We start from the raw sequence: 22,911 nt of genomic DNA on the forward strand, positions 1-22,911 counted from the left end.
AGCATATTAGAATATTTTTTAAGTATCATGTGACAATGAAGACTAGAGTAATGGCCCCTAAAATTCTGAAAGGCTTTGCCAACACAGGAATAAATTATATTTTAAAATGTATTCAAATATAAAACAATTTTAAACTAATAATATTTCACAATATTACAGTTTTACTGTATTTTTTGATCAAATACACATAGCATTGGTGCGCATAAGAGACATTTCAATTTCAAAAACATTTAAAAATACTTAATTACTTTGGGTACTAAATACAACCCGAATTCTGGAAATGTTGGGACGTTTTTTAAATAAAAAAAAAAAAAAAAAAAAAAAAACTCTCAAACAACATGAGCCAATGTTTTATTCACAATAGAACCGAGAACATAAATGTTTAAACATAAATTTTACACTTTAATCCACTAAATGAGCTCATTTCAAATTTGAGGCCTGCTACAGGTCTCAAAAAATTCGGCACGGGGGCAACAAAGGGCTGAAAAAGCAAGAATTTTTGAAAAGATTCAGCTGGGAGACCATCTAGCAACTAATTAAGTTAATTGACATCAGATCTTTAACATGATTAGCTATAAAAGGGATGTCTTAGAGCAGGGGTCAGCAAGTAAGTTTGGCATTGGGCCAAAAAATTTTAATTGCCACTAGATGGCGGGTCAGAAAATAGTCAAAGGATAATTGAAGAAATTAATTGATAAAAAATGCAACTAGAAATGCCTGACAGACTGTTACAGTGTCTTTTTTAAGTGGTAGTGAGCTGTGTTTAAATCCTGTAGTAGGACAGTCATTATCCAAAAGCCACATTTGTGGCGGTGTCCGGCAGAGTATGTGAGCGGAGTGGAACAGCAAGAATTTCCCCTCCACGCTCCAAGCATTTAATAATCACTCTGCTACAGCTCTGCTCCGGGTTCACCATTTCCCGCTACACTCCACGCTCACTGATATCAGAAATATCGCTCCACCTTCGCTCCGCGTCCAAAGTATTTCAGTATGTTTGAAATATCACAGCTCTGTTCATAACATATATTAAAAAATAAAATAAATAAAATAACAGGAGAGTTTCAAAGTGGCTTATTGGAACACTAGTGTGCAAACTTTTTTTCCTACCACATGACAAACATGGTTGTCAGCATTAAATGGTATAATTGCTGCTTTTTGCAGTGCAAATTTTGTTTGTGATGAAAATAGTACGTTTTCGTCAGTTATTTTACCTACGGATAAATGCATTTCTTACAGATTTCTGCTCATTCGAAATCAGATACAGATGAAATAGCACTGAAGTGTTGTAGTAGCTACTTGTTTAAATCATGCTTTCAACTGAAAATATTCAGTATCTAAAAGGAACAAACAAATTCCTTGAGAACTATCAGCCTTCACATTCTTTCTGATTCGAGTGATCCTTCTCTATCAAGCTAGCTAAATATGTTTAACATGTGAATTCTTGCTGAATATGCAGTTATATTACGGGCCGTTGGCATGAATTGTACTCGTGAGGGAGCGGCAGTGGAGCTCTCTTGGAGTGAGTCAAAACCACGGCGCTCCGACTTTTAAAAAATCCACTCCTCGCTCCATTCAAAATCAGATTGCTCCACTCCACGCTCTGCTCCGCTCATGTTCTCTGATTGTGAAAAACTGTTGCTGTCATGACAGATCTATTTCAGAACCAGCCGCTATCAAAATAATCTGGCTGCGGGCGCGGGCCAGATATTATTGCTGGCGGGCCAGTTTTGGCCCCCGGGCCGCCTGTTGCCGACCACTGTCTTAGAGTCTCTCAGAAGTAAAGATGGGCAGTGGCTCTCCAATCTTTTAAAGAGTGCGTAAAAAGATTGTGGAATACTTTAAAAACAACGTTCCTCAACGTCAAATTGCAAAGGCTTTGCAAATCTCATCATCTACAGTGAATCATCAAAAGATTCAGAGAAACTGGAGAAATCTCTGTGCGTAAGGGACAAGGCCCTTTGTTGGATGCCCGTGGTCTTCGGGCCCTCAGACGACACTGCATCAGACATCGGCATGATTCTATCATTGACATTACTAAATGGGCCCAGGAATACTTCCAGAAACCACTGTCAGTAAACACAATCCGCTGTGCCATCTGCAGATGCCAACTAAAGCTCTATCATGCAAAAAGGAAGCCAAAATTTTCAAAAAAATTTCCAGAGTGATTTTACCAGCCCTTTTGCTCACTCTGGATAAGTACAGTTCTTGGAGAGTGGGGAGGGTTGTACCAATGATTCGCTCAGCAGTACGGACTACCCTCCGTAGTCTTCTGAGGTCAGCAGCTGTTTCAGCAGTTCCTGTGTCAGGTTGAACTTCCTCAGCTGGCGAAGAAAGTACAACCTCTGCTGGGCCTTTCTGACAGTGGAGTCAATGTGAATCTCCCACTTCAGGTCCTGGGAGATGATAGTGCCCAGGAATCTGAATGACTGCACTGCAGTCACAGTGCTGTTCATGATGGTGAGTGGGGGGGGAGCGGGGGGGTTTCTCCTGAAGTCCACTATCATCTCCACAGTTTTGAGCGTGTTAAGCTCCAGGTTGTTAAGACTGCACCAGACAGCCAGCTCCTTAACCTCCTGTCTGTAAGCAGACTCGTCACCGTCCTGGATGAGGCCGATCAGTGTGGTGTCGTCTGCAAACTTCAGGAGCTTGACAGAGGGGTCTTTAGAGGTGCAGTCGTTGGTGTAGAGGGAGAAGAGCAGTGGGGAGAGTACGCAGCCCTGAGGAACTCCAGTGCTGATGGTTCGAGTGCTGGATGTGAATTTACCAAGCTTTACTAACTGCTGTCTGTCTGTCAGGAAGCTGTTGATCCACTGGCAGACGGAGGTGGGGACCGAGAGCTGGTTTAGTTTATTCTGAAGGGTTTCCGTGGTGATGGTGTTAAAAGCGGAGCTGAAGTCCACAAACAGGATCCTCACATAAGTCCCTGGTCTGTCCAGATGCTGCAGGGTGAAGTGCAGTCCCATGTTGACTGCATTATCCACAGACCTGTTTGCTCTGTAGGCAAACTGCAGGGGGTCCAGTGATGTCCTTCAGATAAGCCAAAACCAGTCTTTCAAATGATTTCATGGCTACAGACCACAGGGCCACATGTCTGTAGTCATTAAGTCCAGTAATTTTGGGTTTCTTTGGGACGGGGATGATGGTGGAGCGTTTGAAGCATGAGGGGACTTCACACAGCTCCAGTGATCTGTTGAAGATCTGTGTGAAGATGGGGGCCAGCTGGTCAGCACAGATTTTTAGGCAGGCTTGTGACTCACCGTCTGGGCCTGGTACTTTCCTTCTTTTGTTCTTCCTGAAGACCTGGCACACATCTTCTTTGCTGATTTGAATCGTAGGTGTGGGGGAGAGAGGGGTTGCTGGAGGTGTGAATGGTTGTGTGGAGAGGTGTTCAGGGCGGGTGTGGGGTGATCTTTCAAAACGACAAAAGAACTCGTTCAAGTCGTCTGCCAGGTGTTGATTCTCCACAGTACTGGGGGATGGTGACTTGTAACTGGTGATATCCTTCAATCCTATCCACACTGAAGCAGGATCACTGGAAGAGAATTTTTTCCGTAGCTTGTCAGAACAATTACTCTTTGCCACTCTGATCTCCTTTTCCAGTGTGTATTTGGCCTGTTTATACAAGACTTTATCCCCTTTTCTGTAAGCATCTTCTTTGGCTGACGGAGCTGTTGGAGTTTTGCAGTGAACCATGGTTTGTCATTGTTGTAGATTAGATGAGTCCTGTTAGGAATGCACATATCCTCACAGAAACTGATATAAGATGTTACAGTCTCTGTGAGCTCATCCAGATCGATGGCAGCGGCTTCAAAAACAGACCAATCAGTGAGGTCGAAACAGGCTTGTAGATCCCGCTCTGTTTCATTAGTCCATCTTTTAACAGATCTTAATACAGGCTTTGCAGACTTAAGTTTCTGCCTGTAGGACGGAATAAGATGAACCAAACAGTGATCAGAGAGTCCTAAAGCTGCTCGTGGAACAGAGTGATATGCGTCCTTTATTATTGTGTAACAGTGATCCAATATATTACTGTCTCTGGTGGGACATGTGATGTGCTGTCTGTATTTTGGCAGTTCGCGGGAGAGATTTGCTTTATTAAAGTCACCGAGAATGATTAAAACAGAGTCCGGGTGTTGTTGCTCACTCTCTGTGATCAGATCAGCGAGTTTCTGTAAAGCTGTGCTCACGTGCGCTTGCGGTGGAATGTAAACACTCACGAGAATGAATGAGCAGAACTCCTGCGGCGAATAGAACGGCTTGCAGTTAATGAAGAGCGTTTCTAGATCTGAACAGCACATCTTCTTTAACACAGTTACATCTGTACACCATGTAAAAGCACGTCCCGCCGCCGCGCGATTTCCCCGTTGATTCTGTGTCCCGATCTGCTCTGATCAGCTGGTAATTAGGCAGATGTAGTACGCTGTCCAGTATGTCGCCATTCAGCCAGGTTTCCGTGAAACACAGAGCAGCAGAGTTAGAAAAGTCCTTGTTTGACTGGGAGAGCAGAAGGAGTTCGTCCGTTTTGTTGGGTAGAGAGCGGAGATTCGCCAGATGGATGCTAGGCAACGCCATTCGAAATCCGCGCTGACGAAGCTTCACGAGTGCTCCAGCTCGCTTCCCCCGCCTGCGCCTCCTGTAGCGTTTGACCAGAGCTACGGCTCCGCCAACTACAATGTCCAGCAAAATGTCCGAAAAATCTAAATTCGGTAAAAGATTTTGTGGTGTGTTCTGCCGAATGTTCAGCAGGTCATCCCTGGTAAAACTGATCGTATTTGAAAAACAAAAACAGAACAAACACTGGAGAGCAACGCACAATAGCTGCCATCATCGGCGCCATTTTCAAGTCTCAGTGTTCAAATAAGTATGTTCAATCATGTATCCTTGACCTTCACTGTGTATATTTTTATTATACTGTATTGTAAATAAAATACAAATAATAATCAAAAACCCACATTATTTTACTCTCCTCACACTTTCTTACCTGCCTCAGTCACATTCATATTGATGGCCCATTATGGGAGGCCCTTTGTCTCTCAGGTGTGAATCACTAAATATTCATGGCCATTGTCTCTCCCTCACATAGGGACATTCTATCAGAAATCATGTTTTACAAATGTTAAGTCAATATATTGTTTTCTGTGAAGGAGTGAACAGGATCATTTTCACATAATTTTGTGGCAAAAACTCTAGTCTACCTCATCCAGTTCTCAAAAGTCTTGTGAACAAATATTCTGTATGTGTTTTATGGCCTTATTTCAGTGACTTAATTTTTTTTTGTTTTTCACTAACCACGCATAAACATTGTTTTCTCAAAAAACACAAACATGTACTTTCATGCTGCTCACATATTATTGTAGCCCAGTTTGTGCTGAATACAGTGTTATCAGACTTAAGCCATTAATATTTTTTGAGATACTGAAAAAACACCCTCAAACCCCAGAGGGTTAAAATGGACTGTTTCAAAGTGGAAAAGTGTTCTATGGTCAGACGAGTCCAAATTTGACATTCTTGTTGGAAATCACGGATGCCATGTCCTCCAAGCTAAAGAGGAGGGAGACTTTCCAGAGTGTCATCAGCGTTCAGTTCAAAAGCCAGCATCTCTGATGGTATGGGGGTGCATAAGTGTATTCGGTATGGGCAGCTTGCATGTTTTGGAAGGCACTATGAATGCTGAAAGGTATATAAAGTTTTTAGAGCAATATATGCTCCCCTCCAGACGATGTCTATTTCAGCAGGACAATGCAAAACCACATTCTGCAGATATTAGTAGTAGAAGAAGAGTCCGGAAGCTAAATTGGCCTGCCTGCAGTCCAGATCTTTCACCTATACAGAACATTTGGCGCATTATTAACCTGTTAACCTTTGCCAGAGCGACGGCGCACTGAACGCTCTTTGTTTGCATGTGTCATTGTTTTCTAATAGAATAAATTAAACGGGACAAAGTTAATCTTGACAAACTATATATCATTCTGTAGGTCTAAGCCTCAAGCATCGACGACAGATCGCTGTTTTTCGATGGAAAGCTTATAAGGAATGTATTTGCTACATTTGTGTAAGCAGTACACATCAAAACATGCAGAATAAAAAAGCAGTAGGCTACGTACCATCATCATTGTAATAACGAGTCACAAACGCGTCCACTGCTGAAATCCCAGTTTAGTTAGAGAGGTAAGGGTCCACAGAACAACATCCCAGCGAGCACTTTTAGTCCAACGAAACAATAACTTTGTAATAAGGATGAATATTCCTATTATGGAACAAATTACGCTCAAAAACAGCGTCTTGGTGGTAAAAAAACAACACGGTGCTGTAGCATACAGTTTTACAAACAGAATGAGAACGTCCACGGAAAAAAAGTCTCAGAAAAGCGGACTATAGTTTATTTGAATTTGGCGCTCTCTCCTGAAAGTGTGACGCACGCTGTGACGGAGCTGTCATCTGAGCGGGGCGATCTGCTTTTTCCATAAAAAAAAACATTCTTTTTTTTTTTCTTCAACATTTTTCATATGTGTGTGTGTGTATTGTGTGGGGAATGTGGCCATATCTGCATGATTATCATATGTATGGACGCACATCAGCGTGTTTATTAACGACTCTATGATGGCTATCATTGTGATTCATTGATCAGCTATTATTGATTATATGGCCCATCTGTATGATTATCATCTGTATGGACGCACATCAGCGTATGATTACTGACTCTATGACCATGTCTGCCAATATCACTTCGTGTCTGGCAATCAGAATATATACATACATACTATATACAAAGCATTTTTTTTCTATTTGTTTTCCTTTTTTATTACTCAATTATTTTTGTATTTTTTAGTGCTCAAATAAAATCACTTATATGATGTCTAAAATTCTGTCTATTATTTTATAATTGAAAAACTATGCAGGAACATGTATAATGACTAAAATAGTTTGTATAATTCTGCAATACATTTGGTGGTTATTTTTCCTCAAACGGGGGGGTGGGAGGACTAGAAATAGTTTCAGAAAAAATATTGCAGTATTGCAGAATCTCATTTTTCATGGTATCTTCTTCAAATTTGAAATATAAACTCATGAGACATGTGGCTTTCAATCCATTACTTTTCTGGATTGCTCCAGGACTTATTTCATGTATTTGTATATGAAATAAAAAAACATTCAGTGTGGAAAAATATTTTTCAAGGCACGTCAGTGTCTATAACTTTTTATCTTTTTGAGCATTATCAACTCTGGATGATGTATAGTAAAGCCTAGAGTGTCTTCTTTCCAAAGATACCTAATTTTTTGTGTAGCACACTTTGTCAGGAACTGTTACCGTTTTAATTTAGGTAGGTTATTTTCACCTGTGAGGCCCAAAATGGGGGGCGAAGGTTAACAGGTTAAACGAAAAATACGTCAAAGACGGCCACAAACTCTTCAGCAGCTGGAAATCTATATCAGGCAAGAATGGGACCAAATTCCAACACCAAAACTCCAGAAACTCATAACCTCGATGCCCAGATGTCTTCAAACTGTTTTGAAAAGAAGAGAAGATGCTACACCATGGTAAGCATGCCCCCGTCCCAACTATTTTGAGACCTGTAGCAGGCATCAAATTTGAAATGAGCTCATTTTGTGCATAAAATTGTAAAATTTCTCAGTTTAAACATTTATGTTATCTATGTTCTATTGTGAATAAAATATTGTCTCATGTGATTTGAAAGTCTTTTAGTTTTCATTTTATTCAAATTTAAAATACTTCCCAACATTTCCGGAATTCGGGTTTTAAAACCTGTACCCTTTAGGGCAAATAAGGTACAAAAGATGCGCCCCAGTGACATCTTTTATTTATTTAAAGTAAAATGTATTATATATTAAATCTCAACTGATTGTTTATAACGTCACACAATGTAAGTTATATTATCAAAGTTCTATATATATTGGATAGTTTTTAGTTTTAGATTATTTCATTTAACAGGGACAATGCAAAACAGAAGTGTTGTGCCAGAGTTAGCTATAAAGCTAATTTGCATCTGCAGTCCCTGGGCAGGATGTTGTTACAAAATTACAATATTCAGTCACAAATAATGCAATACATACAATATCACATCACACTCCATAAAATTAAAAAGCCAGGTCAACGATCACATATTTGATTTTCCTTAAGCATAGTTTTAAAAATACTAAATGTTGTCCACTCTCTAATATAAACCGGTATTAAATTCAATCTTTCTGCTGCTCTAACTGAAAAAGCAGATTGTCCAAAAATTGTTTTCTTATATTTAGTCAAACAATCACCTCTAACTGATGACCTAGTCTGCCTAATATTGTCCTTACAGAAAGTCACACATTAGCCGCTTTTCCACCGAAATTACCTGGAACAATTTGTTCCAGGAACGTTTTCCCCCCAGACCTGTAGCTGTCTGCGGTTCAATTGCGGTCTAAAGTACCGAGAAGATTAGGCAAATAGTCTGGTGACGTAGGTCTGCGCGCGTTTCTCTATATATACGCACATTTCGGACTTCGCAAGTTCAACTCGTGAATGTGAACTCCCGGGGAAGGGAGGACGCAAGTCCGGTAATTCTGCAAACAGCAGCGTAAGGTTACTTGATAACATCAATCAGCTCGCCTCGGCTACTCCAATTTCCCTCACTGTATTTAACACCACTGCCTCTTTTCGTTTTCATTTAAACATATTAATAGCTACGGAAATGTAGTTCAGGGAATGCACATAACAATGAAATTAAATATTATATCAAACAGCATTGCGTCTTGTCATTTCTCTACTCTACTAACTTATTGCAAACGACCTTTTCAATTACTTTAGAAACAACTGGAAAAATACTGATAGGTCTATAGTTAAGTTACATTAGCAGGATCACCAGTCTTCAATAAAGGTATTATATTAGTATATATTAGTATATCCAACTTTATATTATATATATACATAAAGTGATAAACGCATAGCAAATTTCAGCTTCTTGATAGTTTACATGTTCCCTAAATGTACTTTATATAATCACCCAGCTATAATCTGCTGAATGCAACTATAATGTATGAAGTTATTAATATTAACATTAAACACTGACATCATGATTTTCTGTAAAGCTGCTTCAAAACAAATTGTGAAAAGCTCTACAAAAGAGGTCGAAAAAATGAGTTCACTCACTCAAAGATGTATCAGAAATAACCTTATGCACTATAAAATGGTGTCCATGTCCTTCAGAAAATGTTTTCACTTACTTTCTCCATTTGGATGACAAGAATGATAATGCTGCTCAGGTCTGCAGGCCTTATCTGACCGCTATATTAAAATGTCTTCAGAAAAAAAGGTTGGAAACATTCATCTGTGATCAAGGTTAAAAAGGCAAAAAAGGTTGTTGCATTGCTCTCTACTTGTTGAAAACATTTGTCTTCAATAAATAACCAAGCTTAGTGGTATCTGAAATAATTTCACTGTCACAAAACCACCGAGCGAGCTGATAGATTGTAGTTCAGTTTGAGAGCAGAAAAGCAGGTCCCAGTGACAGCACCAGCTGTGTGTCACCATAAAAATCTATCCTGAGGAAAGAATACTTAGCAAAATGTTTAGCAAAAAACAGTGTGTAATGAGCCAGCATTCATAAATCCTGCCCATTGCAGACAGAGCTCAGAAAATTAGCAAAATCTCCTGAAGAGCAAATCACAGAAGGATGAGAAAACAGGCAAAGAAAGCAGAAAGGAAAAAGGAGGAAAAGACAAACAGAGAATGAATATATAAATAAAACCCGAGAAGAAAACAAAGCTGTACTGATGCTCTGGAGAAAATTGAGATGACAGAAAGAAAAAAAAGTGGCAGAGTGATCAGGAGAACAAGGAGGTATTAGGAAAAAAGCATGTGAATGTTCATTCTGGCACGAGTGTTGTGTATGATACACACGTTAGAGTTAATTTATAGAGAAGCTGACTGAGGTCTGATCATTATCATTTATCCTCAATTAAGCAGCCAGCTCTCCAGAGCAAGATAAAGACAGCTGTATAAATGATTTACACAGAGAGAAGCCATAGAGCCACAGAGCAGAGCCGTCTCCTCTAGATTTAAGAGCAAAGAGGTATCAGATTTAATGGACAGTATTAACTTGATGCAAAACAGCATATCCACAGCGTATTTATGAGCACCTACTCTTGCAAGCGTGCACACACACACACACACACACACACACTTGGTTGGAATGGGTGTACTGCTGTAGATAATGCTGTTTATCTTTATGTAAATTTCAGCTGCTGTCTCTTATGGTAGATAAGAGACATAGACACCAGAATGACAAACTGCTGAGTATTTTTCAGACCGGGTCAGTAAAATTTTTTAATATTACTATTTTTTTTAATTGTAATTCTTTTTTTTTTCAGTATAGATATAACAATCTGATCAAAAGTGACAGTAAAGACATTTATAATATCATAAAAATTTCAACTTCAAAAAATATATATCATGGTTTCCACAAAAAATATTAGGCAGCACAATTGTTTTCAGCACTGATAATAATAAGAAATGTTATTTGAGTACCAAATCAGCATATTACAATAATTAATTATAAACAATTATAAACAAATTTCTGAAAGATCATGTGATCAACGGATGAACGGCTGCTGAAAACTCAGCTTTGCCCTCACAGAAATAAATTACATTTTAAAATCTATTAAAATATAAAACAGTAATAATAATACATTATTATACATTATTTAACCAAATAAATGCAGCCTTGGTGAACATAAGAAACTTTTTGAATCATAGTGTACTGAATGTCACATTGGTAAAGAGAATAGAACTTGGCTGGCCATGTAATCTCAATGAAATTGCTCTATATAAAATAAAAGCTTTAATTAGAATAATGATTTGACCATGCACCTTTTATAAACCTTATTCAAAAATAATATGAATTTATACAGGGAAAATGAATTTAATGAAGAAAAGCAATCTGCTTGACTCCACTGCATCACACAAGACTGAGATGAGGAGCACCAGCAGCTTGATCTGACACTCATTTTATTACTCACTTTCCAGTAGAGGGAGCAAGATCTCATAACGGCCATGCTAGATAACAAGATGTGGATATTACTCTGGTTACAAATATCAACTGTTCTATTCTGACTGGAATTTCAACTTCTGCCACTACGCAGATGGAAAAGTGTAGCTTTTGCAGATGATTTATACTTTAAATTAATTTCATGCTGAAGATCATTTAAAAAAAATCAAATCCATTTATGCACATTATTTTTCTGAGAGAGTATTTCTCAGTCGTGTAGTCTGCAAGAAACAGTAAGCGCTATGTAAGGGAGACTTGAGCTACTGCAGAGAGATCCAGATTTAGACATTTCCAGAGCAGACAGAGACACTGCAACATTTCAGTCAAATTGAGTCAGTAATATAAAATTTGGCTAATCACATTGGTGAAATTTGCAAACACTATTTCAGCATATAAGAGAATTAAGCCACTAGCAATTTACTTACTTACAAGCAATTAACGAGGAGCAGAACGGAGTAATTGGGAGAAGGCAGAGTGAGAGAATGTTTCTATGCAACTTTGTTTGCTTGCCACGTTTCTCTAATTTAAGCTAATGAGGCAGTTGGGCTGAATCTAGTGAGACAAACAGCCCGTGGCCTCCTCCTCTAAACACTGACGCAGTTACAAAGTGCGTCTGTGAATGTGTGAACGTGCAATTATACTCTACGCTCGTTCTTTGACATCCAGGCAACGACTGAATGGAGTTTGGTGTGTGTAATATGTTTTGCGGTCTGAAGACATGCACGATTTCTTAATATAACACTAATGCTGCCATGAACATCATGAAAGGATATAGTCACTGGTGCAAACTGCCCTGCGTACATGTGTACAGAAAGGCAAACACGAAGACATGTAAATGTACAGTTTAGGTAATGTACACTGCAAAAATATCCCTAAATAAACAGCCATTAAAGCACAAGTCCGATCATTCATGCATCACCTTATAGAAACGTAATCTCCCAGAAATACAAACGCATGTCTATACCCTGGAATAGAGCAGAAGAAAAGACAGAGGAGAGGAGAAAATCTGAACCTTCACTCCAAAAATAAAACAGATATTTAGTTTGGCACTGTGTTTCGGCTTCTGATGGTAATGACATTATAAGAGCGCTACTGGACAAACCCTCATAAATAAGAACTGTGGTTTCCAGACAGATAGAATGCTGGGAAGGGCATGTTACAAACACATCCTTTCTAGAGTAGAACACAGCACTGTAACAAACACGTACCCAAAACACCTCACATAAATCACAAAAAACAAGCTTTTCAAAACCACTTTCCAAACGATCATTTGGTGAGAATCAAACAGGATTTTGTTATCAAGTGCTTCTTTTTCCTGACGTTTGGCAGAGGATGAGCACCTCCCTTTGGGAAAATCACATTCGTTATCCTGTGTTTTACTGGGCTAAAAATATCTACCTGTGGCTGAACTTTGCTTGGATGTTTTTCTTTACATGATTTATAGCTTCCTACACTGAAGAAGAACCTTTTAAAAATGTGTACGCACTGTGCCCTCGGGTGTTTGACATCAGTGCCCTTTTTATCTAGAGTAGGCCTATGCCTTCTATGATATTATTTACTAAATTATAAAAAAAAGGTGATATGCCTTTCAATTATTTTATTCTCATATGTTAATGCGAGAGGCCAAAATTGAGTAATTTGTAAACACCGCTTTAAAGTATTGACAAGGGGTGTTACAATATACCAGTATTGATGATAAACACAACATTTAGAAAATGAAATACTGATATCATGTTAATACTACACATGATAATATGATAAATAATCCTGTGCCATTATCTGGTCAACACTCCAACAAGTGGGAACACTGCACCTTAATGCTGGTTGAAAACCACCATAAAACAGAAAAAAAGACAACGATGCTGTCAGAGGAGATGCCAGATAAAAGTGAGACACACTGCCTGTACTCGAAAAAATTAGCTCACCAGAGTGGACATTTTTTGGATTCTGTTAAAAAGATGGGATATTAGACACCCAGACTTGCCATGTCCCCAAAAAATGTTCAGCCTAAAGCCAACTCAAAGCCTGCCTAAACAGAATAACAACTAGCCTAATTTCCCCCCTATCCAATCACAGTTGACAGGTGCTGGAGCTCCAAATGTGCCATCTTTTCATCAGTTGCTATTTCTTCTTTAGGTTGCCAGGTATTCATTCCAAGTATCAATGCACATTAGTAAAAGAATCAATTTTCTTTGTCTACAAATAAACTTTTTAATGGCTGCAATACATTATAAAAGTAGCCAAAAAATGCAATTGTATTATGAAAGTAGCATAAAAAACTCGGGAAAACCACAACCCTGGCAACACTGTCTGCAGGAAGTATGATTTTGTATGCTCTTGTTATGGTTACAAAATCTCTTTCCATCTCCCAGTTTTAATACTTTTAGCGAGATTCATTTTTATTTTCCGGAAAAAATAAAATGTTTTGAAAGAAAAGGTGAATTTTACTGACAGCATAATTTTTCTATAGATAGCGAGATGATAATTAACAATATTAATTAGTAATTCTTTTGGCCACAGAAATTGTGTACTGAAAATCGGGCTCCATGACAGCCCTAGTGTTGACATGTTGGTGTGTGCATATACACCCTAATGTGTTTTTTTACCTTTAAGTATTTGACTAGTTTCTGGATCTGCCAGTATTCAGAGGGCAGGTCAGTGGAGATCTCGGCACGTCTTTCAGGCTGTTCCTCATCTTCCTCATCCTCTGATGAACTCTCACTGAAGTCACCAGCTCCTCCTGGGCTTTTACTGCACATACACACACATATGCACCTATTAGACGTATTCATATTCAAGCTGGCCCACAATTTTATGTCTTTCAGACACACAGTGTGAGAAGTACTCTCCCACAGAATTTTCTCAGGGTAGAAACGAGAACTATCCATACATAACAGAACAATATAGAAAAGGCCCTTTCTATAATAAATAGAGCTTAATACATCAAATCAGAGGAGAGTTGGAGCAGGTGCAAGCCAAACCACACAGCACATTCTCTCAAAGCTCTGGTAAAATCTCTCTGAATCCAATGTGGAATGAATTATTGCTCTTTGAAAGGCCTTCATGCTCAAACCCTTGGACACAACGGCTATCAAACTCAGGGGTGTATTTGAAGTGTCATCTTAAGCCATGGCATCAAATTAAACGGCAGGGGATGGAGAGAACAGAGACAGAGAGAGGAAGACTGGAGTGGTCATCAGTGCGTTTCTGAACTCTTTCATCGCAAGCTTATACACGCACGCACAAACGCAGATGGCCGTTAAAGCGGATCAGGCTACTGAAATAAATGTATCGTCAAACGAGTCCTGAAACCCGGTACACACGGAAAAGAGGCCAGAGGGACTCGGATATGTTTTCCAGGAGATAACACTATTGCCGGACAGCAGCGGACTCGTCTCTTTGTAATTCCCGCCATGAAAAACAACGAAAATGGTGTTAGTCACTTAGTAGAAGTAAAATGTGTGTACCGCAATGCGAATGATTGTAGTGTCCTGGCTTAATGCTGGAATACACTACACGACTTTTAAAATCTGAACAGATTTTTAAAACACCAGGTATCATACACTTACCGACTTTGTAAATAGTGACAAAGGAAAACTGGGCACCATACACTACATGACTGAAGATCATACACTACCAGACTTTAAAGTTGTTCCGATCACAACAAACTCACGCAGAAACGTGCGCCTTGTTGCAAGGAGACGCATGACAAATGAAAACAGTGTTCTAAAATCGGCTGAAAACTTCAAACATGTTTGATATCCTCCGACTGGATAGAATCAAAGTCTGAAGCTAAAAAATCGGAGTTTGTGACCATTTTACACTACGCGATTTTCTGTGGAATCTGTCAGCTGTAATCTGTTGACTGGTTCTGACTTTCCTCAACTTGCGCCAACTTGTTCAGACTGTAAAACCGGGGGAAATCGGGGCAAAAATCATGTAATGTATTCCAGGCTTTAGTGTGTTATGCATTAGATTACTGATGTATTTGTGTACAATGAACACACAAACGATCTTCAGAAAGCTATATTTAAAACGTTTCTATTAGCAGTAGGATTTGGGAAAGAGAGACTGCGGCTCACCCGGAGCTCCTTACAGGCAGGCCTGTATACTCTGGCAGTCGATGTAATGGGGACAGCTGGAGTTTTCACTCAGCATAGCCAAACAGACAGAGAGGAGTCAGAAGAAGAAACAGGGTTATCAGCGGCACAGGCCGGTTATTACAGACCGCTACTCCCAGTAGCACCAGAGGACTGTTCCATGTGCACACCAACCTGAACGGCTGCTTCATCCGTGTCTTATTAAAGGCTATGTATTAGAGACTGTATGAATGCGTTGGTTACTTTTACGGTACTAAATCACCTTAGAGTGTCAGTTACTACAAGTAATTTCCAGTGACCAAGAGAGTAATGAAACAGGCAGTTGTATCTCAACTTTATGAATTTACTCTTTTAGAAGTTGAGTATCAAGAGATCGGCTCAATATACGCACACTCTCATGATTTAAAGAGTTCCCATAAGTGCAAATAGAATGTACATATAAGGAGCGTAGGCCTACGCAAATAACAACTGAAAACAAATAGTTAGACATCAAGGATACACAATCTTGCAATTATGCAGAGAGAAACAATGATCACAATAGTCCTGGTTGGTTTTCACGGTCTCAGGAACGTTCAGATGTCTGGTTAACTGTGAACTTGGGCATTGAGCTATAGTCTAAGGTCCACTGATGCACAACATCCGAGGAGAATAAATGCAGAGGTCCATAAATGAATGTTTGTTACTGCAAACGGATCTTGTTTGTGTGGTGTGTATAATTCTTGGGTGTGGTTCTACAATACACAAATGAACTAGTTAGTAATGGAAGTATGGCTTATTTTGTTTACTGTGTTGAGAGTTGCTGAAATCGCGTTTGGTCTCATACTGTGTGTGCACTTGCTTGGCCATTTTTAGTTGATAAACAGGAAAGTGGGTCCAGCTGAATTGAAATGGTGATTTGTTGGATTGGTATAAAAAAGGTTATTATACCGCAGCAGCGGTCGCGTGAAACCCTCTTAGTGTGAAGACCATCAACTCTACCGTGCGACTCCACCGGGCAGGGACACCGGCAAGGGATAGAAGTATCGCTTTTTATTTGAGTTTTTTCATTTATATGTTTATTATTGAAATGTTGTTATATGCATGTGTCAATTTTATTTAATTTCTTTATTTTCTTAAATATGTGGGTATATAGTATTTATAGAGTTGTAAAGTTTTAGTTACTTTTTCTTATTTGTAATTCGCTTTGGACAAAAGCGTCTGCTAAATGACAAAAGTAAAGTAAGTAAGTAAAAGTAAGTATAAAATGTGCAATTGATGCTAACAGTTCAAAGGAAAAATGCTGAGTCACGACAGCTCTTTAATGGCGATCGGACAAAATATTTCACATAATACGTACTCATACTCTAGTATGAGACAACATAACTTAACAGCAGTATATCAACAAAAACATTGATGAAGAACAGTTAAATAACACTCACAGTCTTCAATGACGCACATTCAAATCCTCACGAAGCAAACTTCGGTGAGAGATTATTAACAGGAACGCACCATCAGCCGTCGATCAAGATCACAAACTTTCTCCCTACAGTTCACAACGTGAAATTGCCGCAGGATGACCTCTTATTTCGGACCAATTCACAACTTCCACATGCCAGACAGCGGGACTGATTCGCGTCTCACTGCAGCCCACAAGGTCCAGGGGGCGTGGTTGGATCCAGATCCAACTCCTCCCACCTTACATTTATCTAAACCTACCCATCCACGCCCTGATCCCTATACCTACCCATCTCCACCCCTAAACCTACCCATCTCCACCCCTAAACCTACCAATCTCCACCCCTAAACCTACCAATCTCCACCCCTAAACCTACCAATATGATGTCACACTTGGATGTGGGCGGGGTTGGATGTCCACCGCAGGATGCAGCGAGCCCTACATGCATTGCTGAACTTCAGCCATTTTTCCAATGCTCTCGCGCGATCTCTGATTAAACCGCGCCTACTCAACTAGAGTAAATGACCAATCTGAATACGGACCAATCTGAATACTGAATACAGGGCTTTTTTACAGGCTATAAAATGAATACTTATCCACAGCTGAAATAATTTGCCCTGAAAGTGAGTCTTTATTTCCAATTCAGTGATTGGATAAGTTTTTTTTTATGTTTGGCCGGGAGAATAAAGGGTTATTCAATTATGCGTATTCCTGGGAGAGGGTTTTGCAGATCCTGTTTCAATGGTTAGGTTTTTACCTCAGAGAAAATACCATATGTACAGTGAAAAGGCGCTTTCTGTGGACTGAGATTATGGTGGCATACATTTTTTGAGAAGATTGGCAGCCTGGCAAAGATGATCCAGAAAAATCTTTTTTTTTTTTGTTCTCGGATGCAGGTGACTTTGTGCCATTTTCCAAGATCTTCTTCCTTTCTCTGGTCCTTCTAGACTTCTCCTCTAACTCACTGGAAAAAAAACAACAATCAGATATTTAATATGTTTAAAAAGTCACCATGAAATCAAAATTAACTATTTGTTTCATGGAATATTGCTTAATGTTAATTATTAATGATTTATCACTATTTTTTTAAAACTTTTCATAATTTTTGAACTTGTCACTCACATGAAGAGTCACAATTTCAAGTCGACTTAAAGTTTCAAAGTTGCCTTTTTTGCCCTCAATGATTAAAAAAAAAATGTTATTGTCCAAAATAGGCCAGGTAACTTTTCCAATTTTAAATTCATGATTTGTATGTCTAGTCTGATATTTTATTAGTACCACACAAGTATCAGCTATGACTATGTGGATGTTCCATATACAATTTTTTAAAAAGCCACTTCAATTTTCAGTTTAACTGGTGCCTTTGTTACATTTCCCTTTCATTTAAAAAAAAAAAATCGTTTAATTGTTTTTCTTCTCCCCTCAGGTAATATATTTGTTTCAGCCTTCTATAGCTCTCTAGAGTGTGTCTAGTTCTGTGACACCTTACAGAGAAAGTTTACATGATCAGGACCTCAGAGGATGCCAACGCTCAGACAACATACAGAATTACCATATTTTGCCATAAGTTAAATACAGTGGGTACGGAAAGTATTCAGACCTCCTTAAATTTTTCACTCTTTGTTATATTGCAGCCATTTGCTAAAATCATTTAAGTTCATTTTTTTCCTCAATGTACACACAGCACCCCATATTGACAGAAAAACACAGAATTGTTGACATTTTTGCAGATTTATTAAAAAATAAAAACTGAAATATCACATGGTCCTAAGTATTCAGACCCTTTGCTCAGTATTTAGTAGAAGCACCCTTTTGATCTAATACAGCCATGAGTCTTTTTGGGAAAGATGCAACAAGTTTTTCACACCTGGATTTGGGGATCCTCTGCCATTCCTCCTTGCAGATCCTCTCCAGTTCTGTCAGGTTGGATGGTAAACGTTGGTGGACAGCCATTTTTAGGTCTCTCCGGAGATGCTCAATTGGGTTTAAGTCAGGGCTCTGGCTGGGCCATTCAAGAACAGTGACGGAGTTGTTGTGAAGCCACTCCGTTATTTTAGCTGTGTGCTTAGGGTCATTGTCTTGTTGGAAGGTAAACCTTCGGCCCAGTCTGAGGTCCTGAGCACTCTGGAGAAGGTTTTCGTCCAGGATATCCCTGTACTTGGCCGCATTCATCTTTCCTTCGATTGCAACCAGTCATCCTGTCCCTGCAGCTGAAAAACACCCCCACAGCATGATGCTGCCACCACCATGCTTCACTGTTGGGACTGTATTGGACAGGTGATGAGCAGTGCCTGGTTTTCTCCACACATGCCGCTTAGAATTAAGGCCAAAAAGTTCTATCTTGGTCTCATCAGACCAGAGAATCTTATTTCTCACCATCTTGTGGTCCTTCAGGTGTTTTTTTGTGTCTTGCACTGAGGAGAGGCTTCCGTCGGGCCACTCTGCCATAAAGCCCCGACTGGTGGAGGGCTGCAGTGATGGTTGACTTTCTACAACTTTCTCCCATCTCCCGACTGCATCTCTGGAGCTCAGCCACAGTGATCTTTGGGTTCTTCTTTACCTCTCTCACCAAGGCTCTTCTCCCCCGATAGCTCAGTTTGGCCGGACGGCCAGCTCTAAGAAGGGTTCTGGTCGTCCCAAACGTCATCCATTTAAGGATTATGGATGCCACTGTGCTCTTAGGAACCTTAAGTGCAGCAGAATTTTTTTTGTAACCTTGGCCAGATCTGTGCCTTGCCACAATTCTGTCTCTGAGCTCTTCAGGCAGTTCCTTTGACCTCATGATTCTCATTTGCTCTGACATGCACTGTGAGCTGTAAGGTTTTATATAGACAGGTGTGTGGCTTTCCTAATCAAGTCCAGTCAGTATAATCAAACACAGCTGGACTCAAATGAAGGTGTAGAACCATCGCAAGGATGATCCGAAGAAATGGACAGCACCTGAGTTAAATATATGAGTGTCACAGCAAAGGGTCTGAATACTTAGGACCATGTGATATTTCAGTTTTTCTTTTTTAATAAATCTTCAAAAATGTCAACAATTCTGTGTTTTTCTGTCAATATGGGGTGCTGTGTGTACATTAATGAGGAAAAAAATGAACAAATGATTTTAGCAAATGGCTGCAATATAACAAAGAGTGAAAAATTTAAGTGGGTCTGAATACTTTCCGTACCCACTGTACATTAAGTTTCTGCAATATATAAATATATTGTGAACAGCCACTAATGCATAAGACATATAACCAAGTCTGGCTAACTATTGTACTGTGTATCTACACAGTATGTAGACAAACAGTATGTAGAATGCATGCAGCACTCTAAGAAACATCAGTGTCGTGGCCTCTGATGTTCAAGCTGTGATGGTTTTTTGGGAGTCAAACAAAGAATTATCACTTACTCATAAGACGACGTGAGGCCGAGGTTCTTCCATTTCAAAGATGGTTCTAATTTCTTCTTCCTACCGCCCGGCTTGTTCCGCGCAAGCTGTTGTCTCGCCTTCGCAGGCACATTCTTTTCCTCATGGCCGTAAGACTTCAGGGTTTGGCCTGTTTCCTCAGCATCAACCGTTTCCACATGTAAGATCTTTTTAGCGGATGGCACATCTTGAATGGCAAAGTCCTGTAGAAAAGAGTGAATAAAACAGAAACAAGATAGTTAGGAAAAGGACATGTCTCAATTTGTACCAAATACAAAGACTTGGGAAGAGTTCTTCCTTTAAAGTATTCTTCATTTAACAAAGTTCTTCATGAATGCACTCTTATTTTCCATTTTACATCTGACATATTGTCTCTTTATTGGGGAGGCACATCACACACTCATCTTCGAGCTAGCGCAGACTTTTCATTCTAAAAAAGAGACTTATAAAAACTTAATCCCACTTATGAATTTGTATCCCTGAACATTTATACAATACAGCCTTTCTCCACAGTCTACTGCCAGAAAAACAATCCTGCCTTTGTGTTATGAGAATAAATGGAAAAAAAAAATAGAAACACATTTCCAAAACTTCTTCTGTTAATTGCCTATACAATATGAGAGGTTTATTCTTTCTGTACATTCTTGAACTGCAGCTGGAAATTTGGCACGCAGTCAGTAGAGTCTTTGTGGCAAAGTAATGCAACAATGATTTTTTGCTAATTATAAGAGACTATATCTTTCTCTTTCTCCTACTTTATTAACTTTGTGAGAAGCTCAACAGGAGACATATGAATGGTTAAGAGGCAGGAAAGATTTTAGTCACAGGCACCTGTCATCAGCCCTTCATTGGTTCCATCATTTAGACTCTGAGAGATATAGCAAGAAAACGTAACAAAGTGCAAGAAGAAGAGAGAATAGTATGAGAGAGGAAGAGTTCAGAAAGAGTACACAAGGGAAAAAGCTTTTAATATGGCACAAGGGACTCTGTGTAGATCCAGCTGGGCTAAGCAGACTTTGTGCCTTTCATGAGCTTGTCTGGCCTAAAGAAGGCCAAAGTTAAGAACAGCCAAAGTTATATCCATTTCCTTATACCACTCCACCCACCTTTAATATTATAATTGAAGTAATAAACCTGCATAAACCCTGTCCAAGACCAAGTACGGAGAGTGAACTATCCAGTGTATGGCATCCCAAACAGAAGCCTGAATATCAAGAGAAAACCTTGAAAAGTGCTCAATAAACCTCAAACTACTACAACATCTAACTATAAAGAAAGACAAAGAAAGAGATTTGCAAGACAAAAGAAGTCCATTTCAAAACCCAGTGAGCTGACTATTATAGATGGTACTCACAATCGATGATGCAGTACTCTAATATGCATAAACATACACAATGTTTAGGTCAAATTGTTATTAAAAGTGAGTATATTTTACTCAATATATATAAAATGTATAATATTTTATATTTATATTCACTACAGTTCTAAAGTTTGTGGTCTGTAAGATTTGAAATGTTTTTAAAAGTCTCTTAGGTTGCATTTATGTGATCAATTACAATAAAACAGTCATTTTGTGAAATATTACCATTTAAAACAACTTTTCTATTTTAATACATTTTAAAATTTAATTTATCCAGAGATGGAAATGCTAAATTTTAGTTTAAAGTCGTTATTCCAGTCTTCAGATTCATATGATCCTTCAGAAATCATTCTAATTTGAAGTGCTCAAGAAACATTTCTTCTTATCAATGTTGAAAAAGGTTGTGCTGTTAATATTTTGTGGAAACACTGACAATTGAAATCTTACTGACCCCAAACTTTTGAACAGTAGTGTATCCATATCAATATTTTTCCAAATCTAATAAATTAAAGGTATTTCTTTCACTTTGTTTGTCATCTTGGATATGTTTTTCATTACATTACATTCTGTTATTGCTTTTCAAAGGACATTCTGCATTAGAATTTGTGGTTTCTAGGTTTCTTTCAAGAAAGCATAAATAAGTTACCTTTTGAAACAACCTTAGCATTGAGAGTGTCTATGATGAATTGAAATCCTACCTTCTTCAGAGGAAGCTTATTAGGTTTTTGGAACAGAGCGACAATCTTCCTGTCAAAGTCTGACAAAGCAGTAGAGTATGATATCTTTTCCCTGATGAATGTCACCTTCTGCTCAGCCCTGGCTGTGCATGTTAGATTAAAAGTGTCTGATCTGATAAAAGTATAAAAACGCATTGTTTCCTCACACAGCTGATATGTTAGGAGATAAAGCCTGTTGTCTTTGGCTGAGATCTGGTGTGTACTGAGGGTTTCTGGACTGAATAATCACGGTCCGGAGCTTGACTGATGGCTGAAGGACCAGAGCGTGTCTGAGACTTATTACAGCAAATTCAGGCTGCAATCCAGAGCCTATTCTCTGCTGAACTTTTCAGGTTACAAGAGTCCCATAGTGCGACTAAAAGCATTATCTGCACTCAAATCAACATGCGCCCGAAAGTAACGGGTTTGTTTCAGGTGGATAAACGTGTATTTGTAGAAGGTGATGAGAGACTTGAGCAAAAAGGAGAACAAATGTGTTTGGAAGACCTTAGAAAGACGTGGAAAAAAGACATAGAAAAGCAAACTCATGAAATTTAGAAAACAAGGAACCAATGCAAAATATGGAGAACAAAGAAGGGTTTGATTTGTGTCTAAGCAGACTACTTTTATAGCTCTCTTTATGGCCTCTGTCCATCACCCGTCAGCTGCTAGCGCTCATGGTTGAGCTCCCGCCCGCTGGCATAATAACACATGAAAGTCTGGTGGGCATTTTTACACACACAAACGCTCGCACGCTGAACCGCCTGCCTGGCATCATCGCTTCAAAGAATAATAAAGTCTTTCTCCTCACTGCCACCAATAATCGAACTCAACCTGCTAGCACAT

The 22,911-nt window shown here is 39.1% G+C and overlaps 1 protein-coding gene across 2 annotated transcripts in view; it reads right to left on the reverse strand.

Annotated features, from left to right (window-relative positions):
* odad2 (outer dynein arm docking complex subunit 2) overlaps positions 1-22,911 on the reverse strand; it is a 71,761-nt gene that overhangs the window by 35,895 nt on the left and 12,955 nt on the right. For both annotated transcript variants that reach the window (XM_079398430.1, XM_079398429.1), the window contains exons 8-10: positions 19,972-20,192; positions 17,398-17,538; positions 13,646-13,790 (exon numbers count right to left, since the gene is read on the reverse strand). In XM_079398430.1, coding sequence (XP_079254556.1) covers positions 13,646-13,790; positions 17,398-17,538; positions 19,972-20,192 — 507 coding nt within the window. The remainder of the gene's footprint in view (positions 1-13,645; positions 13,791-17,397; positions 17,539-19,971; positions 20,193-22,911) is intronic.

Source organism: Barbus barbus (genome assembly GCF_936440315.1).
Source record: "Barbus barbus genome assembly, chromosome: 38".
Classification (NCBI taxonomy): Eukaryota; Metazoa; Chordata; class Actinopteri; order Cypriniformes; family Cyprinidae; genus Barbus; species Barbus barbus.